Source organism: Chenopodium album, chromosome 9 (assembly GCF_948465745.1).
Source record: "Chenopodium album chromosome 9, dcCheAlbu1.1, whole genome shotgun sequence".
Taxonomy (NCBI): Eukaryota; Viridiplantae; Streptophyta; class Magnoliopsida; order Caryophyllales; family Amaranthaceae; genus Chenopodium; species Chenopodium album.
The window spans coordinates 55,281,912-55,303,503 of record NC_137842.1 but is presented as its reverse complement, the minus strand read 5'-3'; the positions used below and the strand labels follow the sequence as shown (position 1 = coordinate 55,303,503).

Below are 21,592 nucleotides of genomic sequence, written 5' to 3'. Positions count from 1 at the left end.
CACATGAGAGTGTGATCGCTTGTTCTAACCACCTTCTTTGAGGGTCTTAAAGGAGCGTCTTCACACCCTAATTTCTTGAGAATTGTTTTGCTGCAGATGTTGAATGTGGACTCTCTATTTACCAAAATTCCTGAGACCTTGTAACAATTCGATACCAAGGTAATGGACAAGGGCCGGTCATTACTGTAGTCATTCGGCAAATCTGCATCGGTAAATCGTAGAGTAGGTGGAGTCCACGATCTTGGAATTGGAATTTTCCCATCATCAATGAGTTGTTGGACTGCATGTCTCAGATCACTACAAACATTTGTATTGTGTCCATAGTCATGACAATAGTTACAATACTTTCCCATATCAGCCCCAGGAGACGGCATAGTGTAGTTATTGTGTTTTGACTTGAGGAAACCCTGTAACTTTAGCCGATGATATATAGAACTTAGTGATTCACACCTCCTAGAGTAAATCTGGCAGATGGAACCCCAACGTTGTCCTCCAATACACATTTGTGCTCCTGTATCCATATCTCGGTCTCTAAACAACAAGTAAACTGCAATTTCAAGAACATGGTTAAGAAAACCTTCAAGGTGTTGAGGGGTATAAAACTTTCCTTTGAAAAGAACATTAACTCATATATTAATTCATCAATAGTGATTAAACCATTCTTTAAGTTGAAAAGGTTTTAGAGGGAGATTTTGGCATTGCTTAAAATGCACCACATGTGGTGTTAGTAGTCTTACAAAGTTAAAATCTCTTGAAATCATATGAGGGAAGGTCTAAGGATAACTCTTAGTTTATGATCGGGTCCATAAGTAAGCTTTCTAAAAAAAAAGTTTCACTTAAAACAAGTTTTTGTCCAAAAAAGAAAAACTTTCATGACAACACGAATGAATCATTAACACAAATGGCCGTAGAGACTTCATGTATGTATTGATGCACATGTTTCTTAATATAAATTTCAATCCATTTTGAGGAAATTATTAACCAAGTGGCCTCGTATCACTTCCAACTGTGAACACCGAGGTTGGACGTTCCTAACAGAGCCGATTGCAATAGCGCACGGATGTAGGTTTACGCCCTTAATTCATTAATTTTGCTGTCTAAATCCGACCTTACCAATAGGCAGAGGTGCCGGCCTAAAAAAGAAAAAAAAAATGAACGCTTATGCTCATGACAATTGATGAATGATGAATGACCACATGCGTACACTTAAACAAATTAACAACGCAAATTCAGGTTTAAACCACTACACATTTATATTAAAAAAAATTCCCCAGTGGAGTCGTCAGACTGTGGTACCTGGTTTTTAGTGGACAAAATTAGTCTATAAAAGGTTCCACTTAAGTGTCTGATAAGACTTATAAACAAAACTTAGAGTCGCCACCTTATTTTTATCCGAATAAGGACGGATTTTAGAACAATCAATTTTAAGAAATTAAAACTTAATAAAAATCAACTGCTAACTCCATAATAGAAAATAAGGCACATGGTTCGGGGTTTAGGTTAAGAGAATCGAACGTCTGGAACTCGTCTTCTCTTCCGTTCTATGGAACGGGCTCTTACTATTGCGTTGTCAAAAATCAAGTTTTAAGACATATAAACCACATAAGAAAAAATAATTAATACAAGGTAGGTTTGAGCACCAGAGTTGCACTACGTACCGATCATAGTGAGATTTTGAATTCACTCACGGATCAAAACCTTCGTAGTTCGGACAGATGCCATGTTTTAAATAACCAATTCCATTAGGTTTTTAATTTGGGTTGTCGACATAAATGTCATTTTTGTAAGTGGGATTTTAGTGATCTTTGACGGATTCACTCATAAAAGTAAAATGAACCACCTTGGTTGAGGAAGATCACCCCGATTAGTGATCACCAAAAATGTCTTTTGAATAAGTCAATTCAACAAATGCGTCCCAATTGACGACTTTTTAGTGGGTCAAGGTATTTTTTGGAGCAAAACTGTAAGGGTTCACTATATAATCTCACTTTGGGTTTAAATTCACTCAAGGATAATTTTTGTAAAGTTTTAAGGGTTATGTGTTTAGGCTTAATGGAATTGGCCAAGTAAAACACGACACCTGTCAAAGCCTTACTTCCAAATAAAAGGAAACAATAAACTATTTAATCATATCCGATTGTCAATTAATCCATCGGGTAATTATAATGGGATGTAAGCTTATTTTCATGGAGATGGATAATTGTTACAACCTTATATGACTAAATAATTAATCTTAACCTCATGTTTGGAAATGAGGCCATAACCTCATATTAACTATCATCACCTAAAAACAAACAATCAAAGTTATGATTCATTCTTGTTCACAAAAGGGTTTGAAATAAGAAGGTTCACAAAATTATAAAAGAAAATAATGCTTGTTAAAACTTTTGTTTCGGAAGTCATCTTAAAAGAAAATTAAAGTCCTTAAGACATCATTTATTTCAAAAGTCATCTTAAAAAAAAATAAGATTAAAGATTTTAAAACAACAACATTTAGAATCAAAGACTCTTATTTCTGAAGTCATCTTTAAAATAAGATTAAAGTTTCTTAAAATAACACTTAGAATTAAGGCTTGTTAAAACTCTTACTTCTAAAATCATTTTTAAAATAAGATTAAAGACATTTTCATTAAAACTTCATAAGTTAAGAAGTATATATATATAATATAGTGTAATATAGGTTTCGTACCACCATTAGGTTCTTAAAAATAAATTAATAAAATTTTAAAAAAAAGCAATTAAGAGAAAAACGTGCATATTTCATCTTTTTGATAGCTTGGACTAAAAAAATCATTAAAAATCATAGAAAAATCGAAAAAATTATTGTGAGATATGGTTAGAAAGCTCTTGAAAATTTCTATCACTTGAGCTAAAGAACTTGAACTGATTCTGGTCGTAAAGGTTCTTTAATAGGTCATCTTTGGGACGTGGTAAGTAGTTCTTTACTCTTGAACAACCTTTGCTTAAACTCTTAATTCATTAGGTCTTTAAGCTCACTTTAAGAAATAAATCATTCTAAAAAATATGCTTTAGGCAGACACATGAATGTATTGACCTTTCATATTTAAAATGCATTAGAAAGAGATGCAATGCAAAATGCAATTACCCCCCTCTTTTGTAACCTATCACCTCACCAATAGGCTTGGCTTTCTAATGTGGAGTAATGAAAGATTTAGGGCTAATTTAGCACCTAATATCATCATTTCCCCTATTGGTAACATCACATGGAAACAAACATATTAGTTAGCATAATAATAATAATTAAGGAAATTAAGAAAAGATTGAAGAAAATACCTTGAGCTAGATGTAGCAATTTTTGGATAACCTCTTTAGTTTAACAAGGATGAAAATATGATCACTCCTTAGTTAAAATGAAATTAAAAAGTCTAAGTAATTTTTTTGGAGTTTTGATATATTAAAGAAACTAAAGCAAAATGAAGCTAATGAACTCTTTTTTTTTTTTTTTTTTTTATTAGAGAAAATAAACTTGAAAAATAAAGCTAAACTTAAGAAATAAACTTTTTTTTTGGTTTTAAGATAGAATAGGAATACTTAAGCAATTAAACTAATATTTTTAACAAATATAATAACAACAATACTTGAACTTGAAATATTTTTGTGTTTTTTTTTATAGGAATTAAAGATAATAACAATACTTAAATAGCAACTTAATTATAAGTTGCTTTTTAATAAGCTAATAACTTAATAATAAAGCTAAATTAGAGAGATTTTAACTAAAACAAAGATTAGAGGAGAATTTCTAGAGAGAATTTTTAGAGAGAAAAGTTGTAAGAATTCTTGGTGTGTTTAAAACTTGAGAATTAGGGGGGTATTTATAGGAAAATAAAGGGGTTAATTTGTAAATAAAAGAAAGTAAATAAGTTAAAATTCAAGGATTACTTTGGTAAATATCAAGATTTTGGTAATAATGAGAATCTTGATATTAAATTCTCTTGTTTTACATGTAACAAACTTGCTAATCTGTTTGGCAACGCTTAAACTGATAATATAAAGAAAACCGCAATAAAATCAACTCTAATATTCACATAATAAAAAGGTTCTCAAATGCCATGGTATATATATATGACCAAGTCGTGTCATAACTCAAAAAAAAATAATACTCACATGGTATACAATAAAAGAGTGCCTAAATTTAATTAGTCACTATTATACTCACCAAGGTGTTAAAAAAAACACTTATAATAAAAAGCCAGCTCTGAGATGTCAGCTCTAAAAGATATACAAAGACATTAGGTTACAATACTAATAGGGTTGGACAAAATATCTCAGAGTTAGTAAAAAAGTAAAAAGAGAAATAACCCCTGCCCTTATTAGATAGTACATATAAATTTACCCAAGAACATCTGAACATACGACAAAACCTTATACATACGAGCATTTCAAATAATAACCCTTACTAAAAAAAGTAGATCATATAAAATCATAAGATTGACATGGTCAACGTGAAAATACATCATACAATATTAAGCCATACAACATAAATTTAAGGTGGTCAAGAGTAAAATATATTCCCTTGACCGGATGACCTTAAAAAAAAAGGTGAACTCTTATCTTACTTTACTCTACTAAAACACAAATTTATATTTATCATAGTCGTAAAAAAAAAAGACAAAAGATACAAAACTAGATCAAAACAACAGAAAAACAAATAAAACGGAAGCCATACTCACGTCGGCAAAGTAAATTATCATAACAGAAATTACTATTTGGAATAGTGCCAAATAGTGTTTGCATGGTGCCAAATAGTGTTTCGAATAGTAAAATACAATACATGACGCGTATGAAATCCATCTTTTCTAATTAGCGTCAGATAAATATCGATACAATTGATCCAAATTGAAATTTATTGGATACAATATCAACCGCGGGGGATAAAAAAAAAGTAATGTTAATTCACTATTGACAATTTCCTATCAAAACTGACGAAAGAATACACAAACTAGAATGAGGAAACAAATCAGAAGAAAAAAAAAAGAACAAAACAACAAAGAAGAAAAAAAGAAAGAAAAAAAAAAGCGTGAATGTCAGAAAGGGATAAGAATTCTCATAAAGGCAAAAATATCATTGAAACATGATCCTATTTTTTAGCTGCAAATATTATTCGTCTAACAATCATACGTACAATTATTCCCTCCATACATATCCCTCTTTACTCTCATCCATACAACACTCAATTATCCTTAGATAAAAAATCGATGGGTTTGGTCCGAACTTATATTTATCGGATCAAATATTAACCGCGGGACAAAAAGACAAAGACATTATAACAAGCGTACATAAAAGGAGGTCCCTTTAGCACTACAACATATAGTACCCATTTAGGTGTGGGAATGTTTGTCATTTCCCTATATTGGTTGGACATGAGTCTTTAGAGTAGTGGAATTTATAGCTTAAGTAAACTGGTCATATAATAGGGTAGTGCACAAATCACAAAAAGTTACTAGATTTACTAAAAAGTACTCTAACAGTCTAAGTGAACATATTGATATACTTACTATACTCTAAAGGGTTAAACGATACTTGCTTATAAGGAAAATGACATATTCCCCTGGCGAAACAAAAAAAAAAAAAAAATTGTACTTTATACTATACGATTATTATACATATACGTACAAAAATACAGTCTAAAATACTTACTTTTTACTATAAAAAGAAATTACCCTTATCCAAAATCTCCACTCACCACTTAATTCTTATCTTCTTCCATCTTCCTCCTTACTCGAAAAAAATAAACAAAAACCACCATTAAACTCAACCACCATGTTTCAAGAAAACCAAGAAGATCAGTCTGTCTTTACATTTGAGGAAGACATGAGGATGATAAAGGTGTATTTCATGTACATTGTGGGGCTAGTGGTCCTCCTAATGGCCATATTAATTTACTTGTTAATCCACAAGTAAAAACCCGAAAATTACTTTGGTAGAGCAGGGTAATAATGCATGTGGTGTGAGCTGTACTTCAATATTTTGTAATTTAGTAATTTAGAAGTACAAATTGTAACATGTATTTTGAAAATTATGAATAAAAATCATTATTACTCGTTTCCTTCGTTTTATGTAATAAAACAAACGTCATTAAGTTTATAAAAATAATTAGCAAAATAATAATTATTATTTGCAAAAAAAAAAAACAATAATTAAAAAATAATTAATAGTATAATTAAAAAGGTAGGATCAAAATTTGGTGTCTACAGGCATACTAACCGGATATAGCTCAGAACTAAAAAGACTTATGTGCCCCAATATAAACCCTTCCCTCCAAATGCCATAACCCCTTGCCCTTCCATTTATGTTGATTAGATCACCCACAATGGTGGGGTGACTTATAACTTTCTCTTCCCTACTTTTTCCCCTCCACATCATATTTCACTCTCTTGAGTCATTTTTTTATTTTTCCTACAATGGTGAGTAACCCAACCTTTCTCTCTCCTACTTTTATCAATACCCCACCATGTTTTCTCTCTCCTACCAATGAAGTTTAGAGCATGCCCAGTCATTGACCATTGGGGTTGGTTATTGGGAGAGAGAAACTGAAAAAATAATTAAAAAAATGAAGAGAGAGAAAAACTTGGGAAAATTTTGCAATAACCAGGTTATTCCTATAACTAGTTATTTGTCTTTGGTTATGCAATAAAATATTTCAAGTGGATGAGTTTTTATGACTATCCATGATGACATGGCACAAGAAGATTGTGACACTTATGTATTTAACCAATGGCTAAGATTTATTCTGAATTTATAATCGTTGTAATTTTTGTAACTACCATAATTTTAAAAATATAATTCTAATTAGTATATATATATACCAACGGCTCTATTTTTTTTTTCTCTATAAAATGAGTCCAATATTGAGGTATTTTGATACAATTTTTATGAAAATGAATATTACTCTCTAGTAAATCAAATTGTGTAGAGATGAATATTCCGAAATCCAATAATATTCTAAAATAATCTAAATCTTCAACCTTACTATTCTAACTTTTCAATTGATCTCTACTCAGATTTAGTTACAAATTTTCAACAATTTCTCGAATTATGGTTCACAAAATCTCAATTTCTCAGTTTTCGAATTATTGTGTATTTCTTAATTATTTTAATTAACGACTAATTACTTACTAATTAAATAATATGATGCATTAATTTTAAACATAAGTCATTTTATTTAAGTAATGTATGCTAATAATAATTTTTTAGTCTTGATTGAATATTACCAAGTGCATTAGTTATATATGATAAGATTTAAGATAGAGATTATGTGGTAGGGTTGGGTAAAAATAGGAGAGAGAAAATGTATAACAAAAAGTTGTGGTTAACTATTAGGGTATATTGGTTATTAATTGGGTATAAGAGTAATTATAGGTGATGTGGAAGATGGAGAAATTATTAAAATAAGTAATAACCACAATGGTTGTAGACTTATGGGCAACCATTGTGTTTGCTCTTATGCACAGCGAATAACCATTATCCATGGTAATTAAGAGAGAGAAACTAGGAAAATAATTAAAAATTGAGGAGAGAGAAAATTTTGGAGCAAAATTCTTGTAACCAGGTTATTGTTGTAAACGGTTATGAAGGGTGGTTATTGAATAAAAAAAAACCACTTTTTGAGTTTAAGTTTGTCCTTGGTGATGTGACACAAGGAGATTGAGACATCCATTTATTTGATGAACGGTTGAGATTTACTCTGAATTTATAACCGTTGTAATTTTTGTAACGACCATAATTTTTAAAATACAATTCTAAAAAATAACATAAAAATACTATCTGCTCTATTTTATTTTCCTCTATAAAATGAGCCCAATATTGAGGTATTTTAAAACAGTTTTTATGAAAGTGAATAATACTCTTTTGTTAATCAAAGTGAATTTTTATAAGTCATTTTATCTATATAATGTATGTTAATAAATAATTATTAGTGTTGATTGAATATTACCAAGTGCATTAGTTATATATGATAGAATTTAAGATATAGATTGGAGTAAGAGAGAGAAAAAAACAAAAAGTTGTGGTTAACTATTGGGATATATTGGTTATTAAATAAGTATAAGAGTGGTTATGGATGAGATGGAAGATAGAGAAATTAATAAAACAATCTATAACCACAATGGTTGTGGGCAACCATTGGGTTTACTTATGTTTAATTATTCTTCTAATAAACATATTAGTCGAACTAATGACATCTATTGATCTATAAGTTCTTGAATTTGTCATTGATTTAGTTTATGTAATACTTCCTCCATTTTCTTTTAGATGCAACACACACTTTTTCACGGTATTTAAGAAATGTGGGGTTCACATGATATAATACACTTTAAAATGGGATGAGTGGTTGTTAGGAGTGTAATTTAGTGGGCCATGTGCTTTAAATAAGGGAAATAATATAGTTTTGCCCTAAAGTAACTTTCCTTTTATAGTGTGTTGCAAGTATTGTGACATTTTCTTTTTAAGGAAGTGTTGCAAATAAAAGAAAACGGAGAAAGTAATTATTTGTACTTATTTTGAAACCACTAAAATGAAATTGTTACTAAAAAAATTCACACCTCACTAAAATAACTTAAATACAATTTTTAAATACACTAATAAGCTAAATCATACATTATTAATCTTTTAATCTAGTTACAACCCACCATTGATAATCAACAAACCATATATCCTTATCTTCCCACACATATGCATCAAACATATATCAAATCCATTAATGTAACACTTACAGATTCATTACAAAACTGAAAATAGTATCCTCTTTGACCTGTAATACTTAAAATCAATTATATACTGCGTATATGTGGAGTAATTCATTGTAAAAACCTAGTTCATCAAATAGATCAAATTCAATAAGTCATTTCTGTTCAATTATAAGAATTCAACCTGTTCACTTGTTTTTTACAACATTACCTTCAATGATACCCAAAATACGCTTCGAACAAGAAGATTAATCATCTAACTTAGGGTATGTTCTCTTACGTTGAAATTCAGTTCAGTTCAGTTCAGCTCAGCTCAGCTCAGCTCAGTTCAGCTGAGTTCAGTCAATGAGAACAGGCCCTTAATTATGGGAACATCTTGAACTCCCATTGCCTTTGTCATACAAATGGTTGCCAAAATTACACAAAATGGCTTGCTCATGACAATGTAATAATTTTCATGAATATGGGCCTGTTCTCATTGACTGAACTCAGCTGAACTGAACTGAACTGAATTGAGCGAACTGAACTGAACTGAGCTGAACTGAACTGAACTGCACTGAAATGAATATTTTATAAGAAAAGGAAATTAGGAGCTGAGCTGAACTGAACTGAACTGAGCTGAACTGAACTCAACTGAACTGAGCTGAGCTGAGCTGAACTGAACTGAACTGAATTGAATTTCAACGTAAGAGAACAGGCCCTATGGCTCCATTATTTTTTACTCTCCCTCTCAACTCTCTCCCATTCATTATAATAAAATGATGAGGTATCTTTTATCTATTGGATGTTTATGTGGGGATTCAGCTCCCAAAAAAAGGTTCAATGTCCTTTGATTTACATTTTCTTTTGTCTTATTTTCAAAATTTAACATGTTTTTTCCTTTAATGTATATGCGTGACAAAATTGAATAAATGAGTAAAGCAATTAATTTTAAATTTTTGTACACATTGCTTATTTGTGTACATATGGAATAGTATAGTATATGCAAACAGATTTGTATGGCTTGATGATAATACGCAGTGATGTGTTAAAAAAATGCTTTACAATTAATCCAAAATTGAGTACTACAATGTTTTGCAATGAACAAAATTGGCAACCACACACATGTACAGAAGTTTGCTAAAGCTAATAACACCTTCAGCCTAATTGGAGAAAGCAGTAAAATTTAATGTCTTCTGTAATACATGTACAATCTAGTATAACGGTACAAAAATGATACAGCAAGCAGCGTACGGTGTATAATACGAGCAGAAGCAGCCGCTTTTAGCTGGGAAGGTTCATGTATGGTATGACCATGCACCTGAACTGTGTCTGCCATCAAAACCGGTAGCTTTGGCAGCAATCCAACAAGAAGTTTGAAGACAAGTTACGTTGTATACATACAGGTTGCCTGGAGAAGAGGTTTGATGCACTTTTTACAAGTTAATTTTAAGCTGAATGTGTCCCCATTGAGGGAGCCCTGCAAAATAAGGCAAGCTTTTAGTACATTTATGGAAAAAAAATAAATAAATAAAAATTAAAAAAAAAAAAAAAAAAAAAAAAAAAAAAAAAGAAGGCAATGCAAACCAGAACTTCTAAACAAACTTTTATCAATTTCCACCTACTTTTGATTCTATCAATGTTGTAGAAAAAAATGAATATTGAGGTAAAACAAAGTTTGATAGCTCTACTTCAATTTGTTGTAGTTCCATTTGTGTAAAGAACATTGTTTCCCTGACTCACTTTCAAGTAAAAAAAGAAACTGAGTTCTACACATTCAATGATGTGAAGGTGCACTAAGCATTGAGTCAAAAACCTACAGATCCAGACCATCAAGCAAACATACATGTAATGGGCAAAAAAGCAAGGATTTTGACCAGGAGGTGCCAAAATAAGCAAACTTTTTGTTGAAAAAAATCTTGGAGAGACTGATAGCCGAGACTAACATAGGTGCACATCAATGTGGTCTTGGCCTAATGGCAAAGACGACTGGCCAGTGCAAGTCACAGGTTCAAATTCCTTCTACCCTTTGTTATTTGTAATGTCCTTGCAGCTCAATCGGACCAAAATAAATAAACAAATAATAGGTGAAATGGAAAGAAAGGAAAATTTTCAACTCAATTAAAAGCTGTTCATGCAGTTCCTCAAGGATGGATGCAAAATTTTAACTGGAAGTCTGGAAGAAGTATTTTTAATGCATGTGCAAGGAAGCAACTCCTTCAAAAAAAATAATTTTTCTCGCATTCGGCTACAGATGCTGAGACTTTTTGCATTTATCCATTGGGATTTACCAACAGAATATGTTCTATATTGTTGAACAGTTAAATTGGGGGGTCACATGATGAGCAGAAATATAAGTTATATATGGCATGGGCACAAATTGTGTAAGTTCTGCAACATGGTGTAGAAAGAAACATCAATAGTTCAGAAGGTACACCTATTAATTAAGGGATGGATCTTCTGACAGGACACGGATTAAACTAATATTAACCCAATAAGAAACTTGCTCCCTCGCTCTGTCCCTTTTTATTTTCTGTTTCAACTTTCCCTACCAAACTTCTATCCTGATATTGATCACTCAATGAATTACAGAGTAGTAAAAAGGAAAAAGGATTTTGTAAAAGTATGTTCCAACATGAAGCAAACAATATAATTGTCGCATTACCAATCACAATATCTTGCATTAGCAATCACTAAGGTGAGTCCCAAGAAAGGGAATGAAGAAGCATGATTATATGGAATTTAGTGTCACAGTGGGTGACATGAACATGAAAATTGGGTTCTCAGATAATTCTCAGATAACCTCACCTGGCTAGGACATAAACCTAAGGGTATGTATCTTCTGATGTTTGACAGGCCTTTAACTCATATGATAAGAGGAATGGGGATATAAAACTAAGTACAGACCCTACATACCTTAACAACTATGCCTCTGAATAAAGGTTTCTTCATTGATGATGCCAAGGTATCAGTTTATAGAAGGTTGTCAATTATGGGTGGTTCAGGTAATTGAACTTCACAATCACAGGAGTTAAAATGTTAGTTGATCCCCCCTAATATACAAAAATATAAATTAAATAAATTAGTTGGGGGAAAAAAAAAAGTTTAATAGCTCCACTCACACATGATTACAGGAACAAATTCCAACTGTCCAAATGTCAAGCCTCTTTCTGTGAGCTCACAGAACTGGTCATGAGATTTGTCATGCAAGCTAATATAATACGTATTAGGAAATTTATGAATCAAGGTACAATCAGTTTTCAAAAAGAAAAGGAGATGTGCAAGAAATCAAGTCGCCAAACAACAAATAGGCAAACAGATCAATGGAGCATGATAGCAGATAGCTAGTACATGAGTCCCTTTCCCTCTCTTTTAATATCCCTACAGCAACTTATTATGAGATAAAAGAGACAACTCCCCTGAATGAGATTCCACTACCACAGGCAATGCTACATTAAAGCTGCACATAAATAGCCACCTCATTGATTGATCAGGATGCCCATTTCAGAAATCTACTTTTACTAATGAAATTCACACTTATCCAGCTATCCCAAGTGTAACTGGAGTAAGATTATTTTCACAATCAGAATTTCTACACAAAGCAATGATTGAATAAAATAAGGGGTAAAATCAAGGGAAAAGGTTGGCAATACTGTAACTTCCAACAAAATAACTCAGTCAAGTTCTCTTGTGGGAGTGGGGGTCATTCAAGAATGAACTATAAAGTTCTGCATTGATGCAAATTCGTACCTCGTAGAATCAAAATGTCTCAAATGCCATCATGTTGATCATCGGCCTCTTCAAGAATGACATACTTTGCAGGGATATTAGTCGCTCCTAACTGTTCCCCAGCATTTTCATGGACTTCACCTTTCTGATGCTTCTGATATCTAACAAAAAAAAGAAGAAAAAGTAAGAGCAGAAGCTAAGCATGAAAAAGTGAGAAATTCTATCTTATTGTTATATCTCTAATTCTCTATTGAAATTCTTTCCACTAGTTTTTTTGTTTTTTGTTTTTCTTTTACAACAATTTTTGTTTTTTTAATTAGAGTTATCAGCAACATATTACTGTGTATAGTTTTACTGGATATTTTCACCACTAGTTTGAGACATGAAGCATAGACATTCGATGTACAGTATGGTAATAGTAAATAATGGTGGTATGTAGTTATAATGGACTGGTTTTCTAGCTTAATATTTCAGATTTGACAATGCAAGTAAATAAAGATTAAAGCTTGAATATTGATTGAAAATGGCAAAGGGGTTACAAAGATAGGTTAATATCTATCTAGGATGATTCTAGACTATAGTTTTTATCTCGTGAGCACAGGTGGCATCTTTGGTTCATAGCCTATTTTCCCTTATTATGTACTACATTTGATGGCTACTAACATACTAAATTACCCGTAATACCCTCATCTAAGTCAGTTCATTACAGTAGTCAATATGTGGTACTCCACAGGACTTCAACAATAAAATTAGATTCAAAAGCCAACATGAAGTTCTCAATGTTAGTAATTTGGTGGATAAAGATCAGAAAATTTTGTTTCAAGTGATAAAAGCACATTGAAAATCATTTTAATGACGTAAACTAAAATCGTAAGCTACATCAAAACAAAGAAGGTCATATTGGCTTGTACTTACTTGTACCAATTAAATAAACCGACACCAATCATGATTATCAGAAGACCGATCCCTTTCAACCAAGTAAAGTCATCATGGAAGTAAAAGACAGCAACCTGAATGCAGTAAATAGGAGATCAGTAACAGCCACCAAGTCTCTGAGAATAAATTTTCAGGTTGATTAACTTTCAGGAAATAAAAAGGATAATCACAGATAAAATTTAACATGCAAAAACAAAAAAGGTCCTTCACATCATCAATTAACAGCCCAAACAGACGCGGAAAGCACAGAACATCATCTGATGTTAGGACAAAATCTTAGCAGAGTTAGCTCTCACCTGGTCTTCATCTATATTTCATGACCAAGCAGTGACAATCTCAAATCACTCACGACAATTATACACATATCTTGCAGGTAGATCAAATAGATTGACACTGTTTTCTTATCATACTTTAAAAATAATTTTTTTTTTTAAAAAAAACGCATTCCTGAGATTATTTATTCCTTTTCTTTTCTTTTAAGCCAAAGAAAAGTGGGTTCTTTCCTCTTCAGATAATTTTTACTAGGTACCCTGCCACTGCGAATCTTTTGAAGTTGACTTTCTTGGTTTACCCTTTAATTAGCATAAACTGGAAAGGACTCCAGAGTCCAGACAACAGAAGGAATTAAAAATTTTAGGCCACCAAGATGTGTCACTAGTAAGCACTAATAAGATAATAATCAACATTTCAGTTCAAAACGAATGGCACAGAGCTTATATTTCCTGTTATCATAAAAGCCAACTTAATATATAATTTAATACAATTCAAACTGGAAAGGACTCCAGAAAATAGAAGGATTTAAAAAATTTGGGCCAACAAGGCGTGTCACACTATCAAGCAAATTCTTGTTTGTTCCTTTAGAAGGAGGCTAACTTCCTCTTTAGTTGAATGTTTAGAATTAGTGGAAGAATGATTTTAGTGGACAAACATTTTCAGATTCAGCATATTATAAATTTCAATACAATTTTTTTTGGGTTTTTCCACAACACCAGGAACATACACTTCTATGAGTACCTCAGTACATAGGAGACAAGACTGAGATTATTTCAGCCACGTCTAATATAGCAGTACAATTAACATTTCAACTTCATCTTCACAAGTCCATGAAATGAAACTAAATCAAATTCGGCAACAAAACATATTTTTAGTCAAACCTAGGAGCCAAGATAGATTATATTCCTTTTATCAACTATCCTAAATTACTTGTCAAGTTGTCATATCTAAAAATCATGACCGAAAACAAAACTAGGAATTTTTGGAACGCAGCATGCATACTACAAAAGCCATAACATCAATTGCCTGAAAGTTTACCGACATCTTAAGTAAATATTTACGCTGTTTTGGCAAGCAAAACAGAGTAAATATTTATATACTTTTTGGCAAGCAAATTAAGATATTAGACTAGGTAAACAAAAAAATTAATTGAAATAATTTTACCACTGCTTAAAACTATAATATTTATAGCTTAATCTGTTTGTTTACCTTTTCTAATCACTTCCTCAAATAGCGTGCCAAGTGTTGCAAGTATAAAATAATAAGAGGAAATATTAAGCTTCTACAATTGCATGTAGGAAATGCTATCTATAACAAGTATACGGAAAACTGAAAGCAGACAACCAATAGAATTACAAAAACCCAGTGAACACAGAAACAGCACACAGAATAACAAATATAATTAGGACACAATTACATTTTCACAACTAATTGGAAAATTTTCTGGAAGAGTTCATACAATTATGGTGACAGCCTCCTTAACAATACCCGCTACCGTGACAGTCATGGCACTTGTTACTGAGATCAGAACATACTCTGTCAGTACCTGGAAAAAAAAAAAAAAAGACATCAGAAGGAACCAAAATCTGATTTGCTTTTGTGACCTACAGAAAATTAAAAGTAAAAGTTACCATAAAGAAAGCCAGGGTACCGCCAAAAAGCATGAGCAAACAACTTCTTGTGATATGCCAGGAGCTGTTAAAATATTCGTTCTGTGGGAACTCATGCCAAGGGTCCAACAAAAGTGACATTAAACCAGTTGCCAGTGCCATTATAGGGGTGACATAGCTCATGAAGGTAAGTGGATTCTTTAAACCTGAGGGAGAAAATTTTCAAATTTTAGTAGTTTGGCCATAAGGCTTTTAAGCAAGTAGATGAAGTTTGGAAAGTCACTCCATGATGGCAAAATGGCATTAAGGCATACAAAATAGGCTTAGCTCCACTATTCCCCCAACCATCCCCCCCAAAAAAAGAACCTAGTGTCTTGCAGCAGTCTAGTTAAAGAGAGTACATAATTAGTTAATTAATTAGTTACTATATCCAAGATGAATTATAATAGCATTTTGGTAAGAGACTATGGCCACAACATTGTCATAAATTGCTTATGTTCATAAAGGTTTAGCAAACAAAACACGGTACTCACCATAGGATTCTTTCTTCAGTGCAGTTTTTTGTTAACAGCAAATACAACCACAATGCAAATCAACCGGCCATGGCAAGAGTGAAAAGGAAAGTTAGGATTGAAACATCAAAACCAAAATCAAATTGTCAAGCTACAGCAGCAAGCAGCCATAAGAAATAATCTATAGTGACCATTGAGCTTTCTAATCTTAACAACTAAGCATCATATTGGAGAAACCATGCATGGAAGTGGCAATACCTGGAGCAGAATCTGTGTCATACACCAGCGAAATCCAGACATAACAGCAGCAAGCATAACAAAGATAAATCCCCAAAACTCAAATTCTGTTTCCTTTGCAACTGCAAGTCAAAAAGAATATGAATATGTCAAAAGTAATTCCATTAGTCACTGTATCAGCAATAACATCAAGCACTGCTAACTGCTGTTTTGCAGCTACTGTTAACCCAATAAACAGGCACAGCCGCAGACAAATACAAATTGTCATAGCCTCTTTGCATTGCAGAAATAAGGTTACAAAATTCAATACATTAGACCCAACCTAGGATCCCTAGATTTTTTTCAGGTCTTCTACTTTTATAAGACCTTGTTTACATCCATGGCCTTGCAAAGATAGAGAAAAATAAAAAAATAAAAAAATTGCACATACCCGTCAATAGAATTCCAAATGAGATGACTAGAATGATTCCAAAAAGTTTAAGACTTGGAGACTCCAACCTAAATCAACCAAGATACAATAAAAAATTTATATTAAGAACAAAGAATGTCAAATTCAAGTGGCAAAAATAAGCATATGAATGTCATCCTTGATTCTTAGTTATAGTAAGAATGAAGATTAATATTGATATAACTGAGTACTAACAAAAGTACATCCCCTATCTACCAAAAGAGGCAGCTATCTAAATTTGCTAAAATACCCAAAAAAAAACCGTAAAATATATATGGATTTTGTCCTATCATAGCATTACTGAAACTAATTTTATAGTAATAAATATCAATATCACCTCAAAATCTGTGTAGCACAGAAAAATCTTGCCTTAGAGGATTTTAAAAAAGGCTCTATGCATTGGCAAAAAGGGTAAACAAGATGTTTTTCATAGGAAAACAAGAACAACTTAGAAATTCCAGAAAGTTCTTGCTGAAGCTTACTGAGTTACTGGTAGAAAACCATGAAGCTGTTAACCCTATAGTAGATAGATTGGAATTGAATGTTGACCATCCAATGTTAGATAATTTTACTAATCCTAAAATCTTGTGTATTCACAGCTCACTCTTCTTTTCTTCCTGGATACAAAAGCGCACTCTAAGATTTTCACCCCATGCTACTATTAATACAAATGACACATCAACAAAAACCAAGCCAAATTGGCAGAAAATTCTAGTACAATTATGTTGTAAAGGTAGCAAGAAAAAAATCTTATTTTCAAAACTAAAAATAAAATTTGAATATCTCAATTTGGAAAAGCAAAAGGTAATACATAGAGATGAAAGTTAAACTTGTCTATCAGCCTCTACAGTGTTATCTATACTCTATAGCTTTATGCGAATAGTGCAACTACAAAACTAGAAAAGAATAAAAAGCAAATTTTTTTAATTCACCATCTTATAATTTAAAAAAAAAATAAAAAAGTTATGAAAAAAAGGGAACAAAACCAACGCAGAACATGAGAAAATGCAAAGACATAATCATAAAAGAAGTAAGACGATTTGGAGGGGGAAAGGAAGATATGAAAAGGTATTGCCTACCTGAAAGCAAAAGCAAAGACAAGAAGAAATATCGGAGAAGCGGATTTACACTGCAAATTACAAGGAAAATTCGAACAATTACAATTTTACAAATAAGATAAGGTCACCAGATTTAAACAAGAAGCTAGAAAATGGAAGCATAAACCATACTGCATAAACATAAAATTCAAGTATAAGAGACGAACCATGGTGGCAAATGTAACAGAGATGAAAACAAGTGATGCATTGCTCAGATTGATATCCAATGCCGTTGCAAGAGCTGTAGGGAAAACTGTAAAGGCAGAGGCCATCTGTATTGTTAGGCATCAGATAAGTCAATGCTATATTGCTAACAGTCTAACAGTAACAGAAACTTTTACTACAATAAAATTTAAATAATGACATTAAGTCATCCATCCATTTGCTAGTTATTGAAAGAGATTATAGCACACAACATGCCCTTACAGTTCCAATAAAATAATATGTGTAGATTATCCTCTTTTTTTTTTTGTTTGGGGGGGGGGGGAACAATTTTGGCCAAATAGTTTCAATCCATCTTTAGTCCCTTTCATTCACCTTGACCCACATTTTTCACATGCTAGTCGAATAAAGGAGCAACAATACATGTAAATGAAGATCAATTTTGAAACCTTGGAAATCCCTACAGAAAGTGAAATCTTATGGAAGGTAATATTCACAAAGCCCCAATAAATAAATTGAAAAATAAAATAAATTAAAATAGATAATCTTAGACCAAAGTCCTTGAAACCTAAAAATCACAATTAATCCATGTAATTGTCGCACTAGGGTCCAATACCGACACCGTTACATGTGAGATACACCTAAACATGTGTGGAAAACCATGTCTGGTTTTGATTTACTGATATTTCGGGACACTAGGAAACAAATGCCACAAGGGTACAAGGAAAATAAAAACAAGACGAATCTTGGAAGATCCCACATAGTTATTGTTTTGAAAATACATGTTTTGTTACAGTAAAAGAATTCATTTGCAACGTAATATCTCAAGATTCCAAATGAGATAAATTTTATTTATTTTATTTTTTTTAAAAAAAATAAGAGTAGAGGGATCTTTTGAATGAATGGTCACATTCCTTTTTTATGATATAAGTTATGATTTATGTGCCCCACTTTTAGGTTGGCATTTTATCATGTCAATTTTGCATTTGTACCATGTCCATAATCGTCTTGTGTAACCTAGCTTAAAACTACAAGGTAACAATTGATAACTTAAGCCAAAGCCAAAGGAGCTTTTATCTGAGAGCTTCAAAGGACTAGGTTTTAAGAATAGGCATAATATAAATTATTGTCTTCAAACACTTCAACATCTTAAGGGATATCATGATTAACATCTTACTAGTTTTTATAAGATGTCCAACATGTGATGTCATAAGAGAACATAACTGAATCGAATTGGAAACCAAAAAAAAAAACTGTGTAGAATATAAGTCAGAGTAATTGAACTGGCATACCTTTAGAAAAATAATCCCTCCATGTCATGCGTACACCTTTATGAAATCTTTCATACCAAATGTAAGTAATAGCTCTAGATAAGACAGCTTGCATAGCAAAATGAAATGTGTTCATCAACAAGGGAGCTGGGAACTTCCCCATGTGATCCCCTAATAGAGATTTATTATACCTAGTCACAACAAATTTACAAGTATTAGGATGTCAATTGCTTTGACAAGCAACAAAAGATGATTTCAATATATTTAGAACAAGAAAAAGAGAGGGGAAAAAAAAGTTTCCTAACTACAAATAATGCTATCTGACAACTACACTAATATACCAGAAGTGAATTCCCTATTTACCTTGGATTTTAAGGTTGAATCTTTATTTTACACAATAGTGCAATACCCTTCATAAAAAGAAGCTTAGAACATCCAATTTTGCTACTGTCTACTCAGCACAACTTGTATACATGTTTCTTCTTAGGACAAACAACAAGGCTATTTTACAAGACGGTCCATGTATACCTATCTATAAGCGTAATATCAGCATACTCCCAAACCAATCATATTAAATCATATGTTTTCTCTTTAAGTTGTTAAAATTTAATTTCTACTATAAACTAAACACCGTTAAATTATGACTGATTTGGTAGAATGCTAATTTAGCGCTTTTGCTAATTTAGTGCTTTTATATTAATAATTAATGACCAACTTTAATTTACGGATTTGAACTAAAAGTGTATATGAAGTACAAAATCACAAGCATAACCTTTTTTTCCCCTTCAATTCTTCAAATGAAAAGCCTTCCAAATATATGATGGAATGTGGAACCATCTTAAGTTCTCAATTTTGACACATGTTTATAGTTTGTGCTAGTCCTAAGATGGTTGCTTAAATCATCATAAGTCGCAACATTATCTTTGTGCCAAATATCATGACAATGTTTAAATCACCGTATACAACATCATTGTTCTCTTCAATCTCCAATTTTTAAAGTTGACCCATTTGTTCTGACTGCAAAACCTAAACTATTATATATCCATCCAATACCTTCACAGTACCCTGGAATTATGCAACTATCCAATACCAACTTGCAGATAAGCAACTTATAACGCTACATTATCAACAAAAAAACACTTATTATTAATAACACCAAATTCCAATTCCTTCAAGACACTAATTCAAACTCTTAGCAGTTACTATCATGCTTATACCAAAGAAAAAACACCCAAAATAATAGAATTTCAAATAAAAATTTCAGATAAAAATTGACATTGCATACATAATCAGTTGTCAACGTAAATAAGATTGTCAAGTCTGCTTGCCGACAATTTACACAGTACACATTGAGTTTATACCAAATCCTTGCCACACCAAGTACTCGATTTCATTACTTTACGGTCCGATACAGATGAATCAAGTAATAAAACAGGTCCTAATTCAGAATCAAACTAAACCCAAAGCTCACAATTCCAAAACAAAACCACATTTCTTAAAAATAGAAAAGCAAAAGTCGAAATTAGAGCAAGAAGATTTACTTACAGTGTCAAAAACAAGCTAAAAGTGTACCAAACACAGATAAAGAACAAAGTCTTAAGCACATTAGCAGGTGAGACTTCAGTCTTGGAATCCAAATCCTCAATACTCCGATTCATAATCCCATTCCCTTCATCTTCAACATTAAAAGGAACATAACTCTCATTCCCATTCCCATTCCCATTCCTATCATCTCTCTCCAAATCACCAGGTTTCTCCATTATTCCAATTCCTGGCTGATCAAATGGCAGCTCAAATTCGTTATCGATATCGTTGTCGCTATCGCCTTCGCCTCGTTGTAGATGATGAGTTTGTTTGATATCGCACCAGCCAGAAAACGAAGGCTCACGACTGAGAGAAGGGAAGGTTAACAGCTCATTGTGCTCTAATGGCGACTCAATGGGTATCATCTCCTTCCATTAGAGCTCCGATTACAGAGGCATGATCCCGAATTCGACGAATTTGCAGATCGATGACTCGATGAGAGAGAGAGAGAGAGAGAGAGAGGGAGAAAAGGGGGGTGGGCGGGAGGAGATCGGATCTACGAGAAGGATGGTGGGGATTTTGATTTGAGGAAATGTCAATACTCGATTGTCAAAATGGGTTCAAACGTTGCGTCGTTTGGTGTGGGTTTGTTGGGAGGTAGAGGTGATCAGTTACGATTTACGGCTCGACCCACTATCTCAACCCCATCCAGCTCGGGAAAAGGACGGGTTTGGATAAGTAAAAATAGTTACTAGGGTGGCTCGCGCGTCATACCAGCTATACCCGTGCAGCTTTTTTGGTATAGATTTATATCACACCACACCTTAAATTGTTGCCAATATAAATAAGGGAAAATTGTAAACAAATATTTTAAAGTATAAATCTTGGCACATTATATTCTTAAGAGTTCAAAATGAATACTTCGTATATTAAATGGAGAAATTGTCTCAACACTATTTGATTAAAGGCCTTTTTTGTTTATCTTATTTTCACTTTCTTTCAAGTGTAATAAGTTCATTTATTATGTTCAAATAATTTCAGTTTAGGAAAAATAAGCTTTGAAATGGTTATCCAAATACAAATTATAACTAAAATTAGTTTTCATAAGG

The 21,592-nt window shown here is 32.3% G+C and overlaps 1 protein-coding gene across 3 annotated transcripts; it reads right to left on the bottom strand.

The window, feature by feature from the left end:
• Window positions 1-9,728: 9,728 nt before the first annotated feature.
• LOC145559903 (putative sugar phosphate/phosphate translocator At1g06470) lies at window positions 9,729-21,018 on the bottom strand. Of its 3 annotated transcripts, none has more exons than XM_081621180.1 (12): window positions 20,505-21,018; window positions 18,981-19,150; window positions 17,694-17,779; window positions 17,509-17,558; window positions 16,412-16,479; window positions 16,003-16,103; window positions 15,766-15,778; window positions 15,254-15,438; window positions 15,082-15,168; window positions 13,329-13,423; window positions 12,435-12,574; window positions 9,729-10,164 (listed from the first exon to the last, which is right to left on the bottom strand). In XM_081621180.1, exons 1-11 carry the CDS (start codon window positions 20,906-20,908, stop codon window positions 12,454-12,456), a joined length of 1,380 nt encoding a protein of 459 aa, XP_081477306.1. In that variant the 5' UTR covers window positions 20,909-21,018; the 3' UTR covers window positions 9,729-10,164; window positions 12,435-12,453. The 3 variants fall into 3 exon arrangements, with proteins under 3 accessions (XP_081477306.1, XP_081477307.1, XP_081477308.1); XM_081621181.1 differs by lacking the exon at window positions 9,729-10,164 and adding an exon at window positions 11,480-11,737; XM_081621182.1 differs by lacking the exon at window positions 9,729-10,164 and adding an exon at window positions 11,800-11,895.
• Window positions 21,019-21,592: the final 574 nt, after the last annotated feature.

Bases quoted from the DNA above. Each gene is read 5' to 3' on its own strand.
- LOC145559903 (XM_081621180.1), bottom strand. From the start codon at position 20,908: ATGATACCCATTGAGTCGCCATTAGAGCACAATGAGCTGTTAACCTTC. The intron at 17,559-17,693 runs GTTCGTCTCTTA...TGTAATTTGCAG, and splicing joins CTGTTACATTTGCCACCATG to TGTAAATCCGCTTCTCCGAT. The intron at 13,424-15,081 runs GTATGAACTCTT...TACTGCATTCAG, and splicing joins AGGAGGCTGTCACCATAATT to GTTGCTGTCTTTTACTTCCA.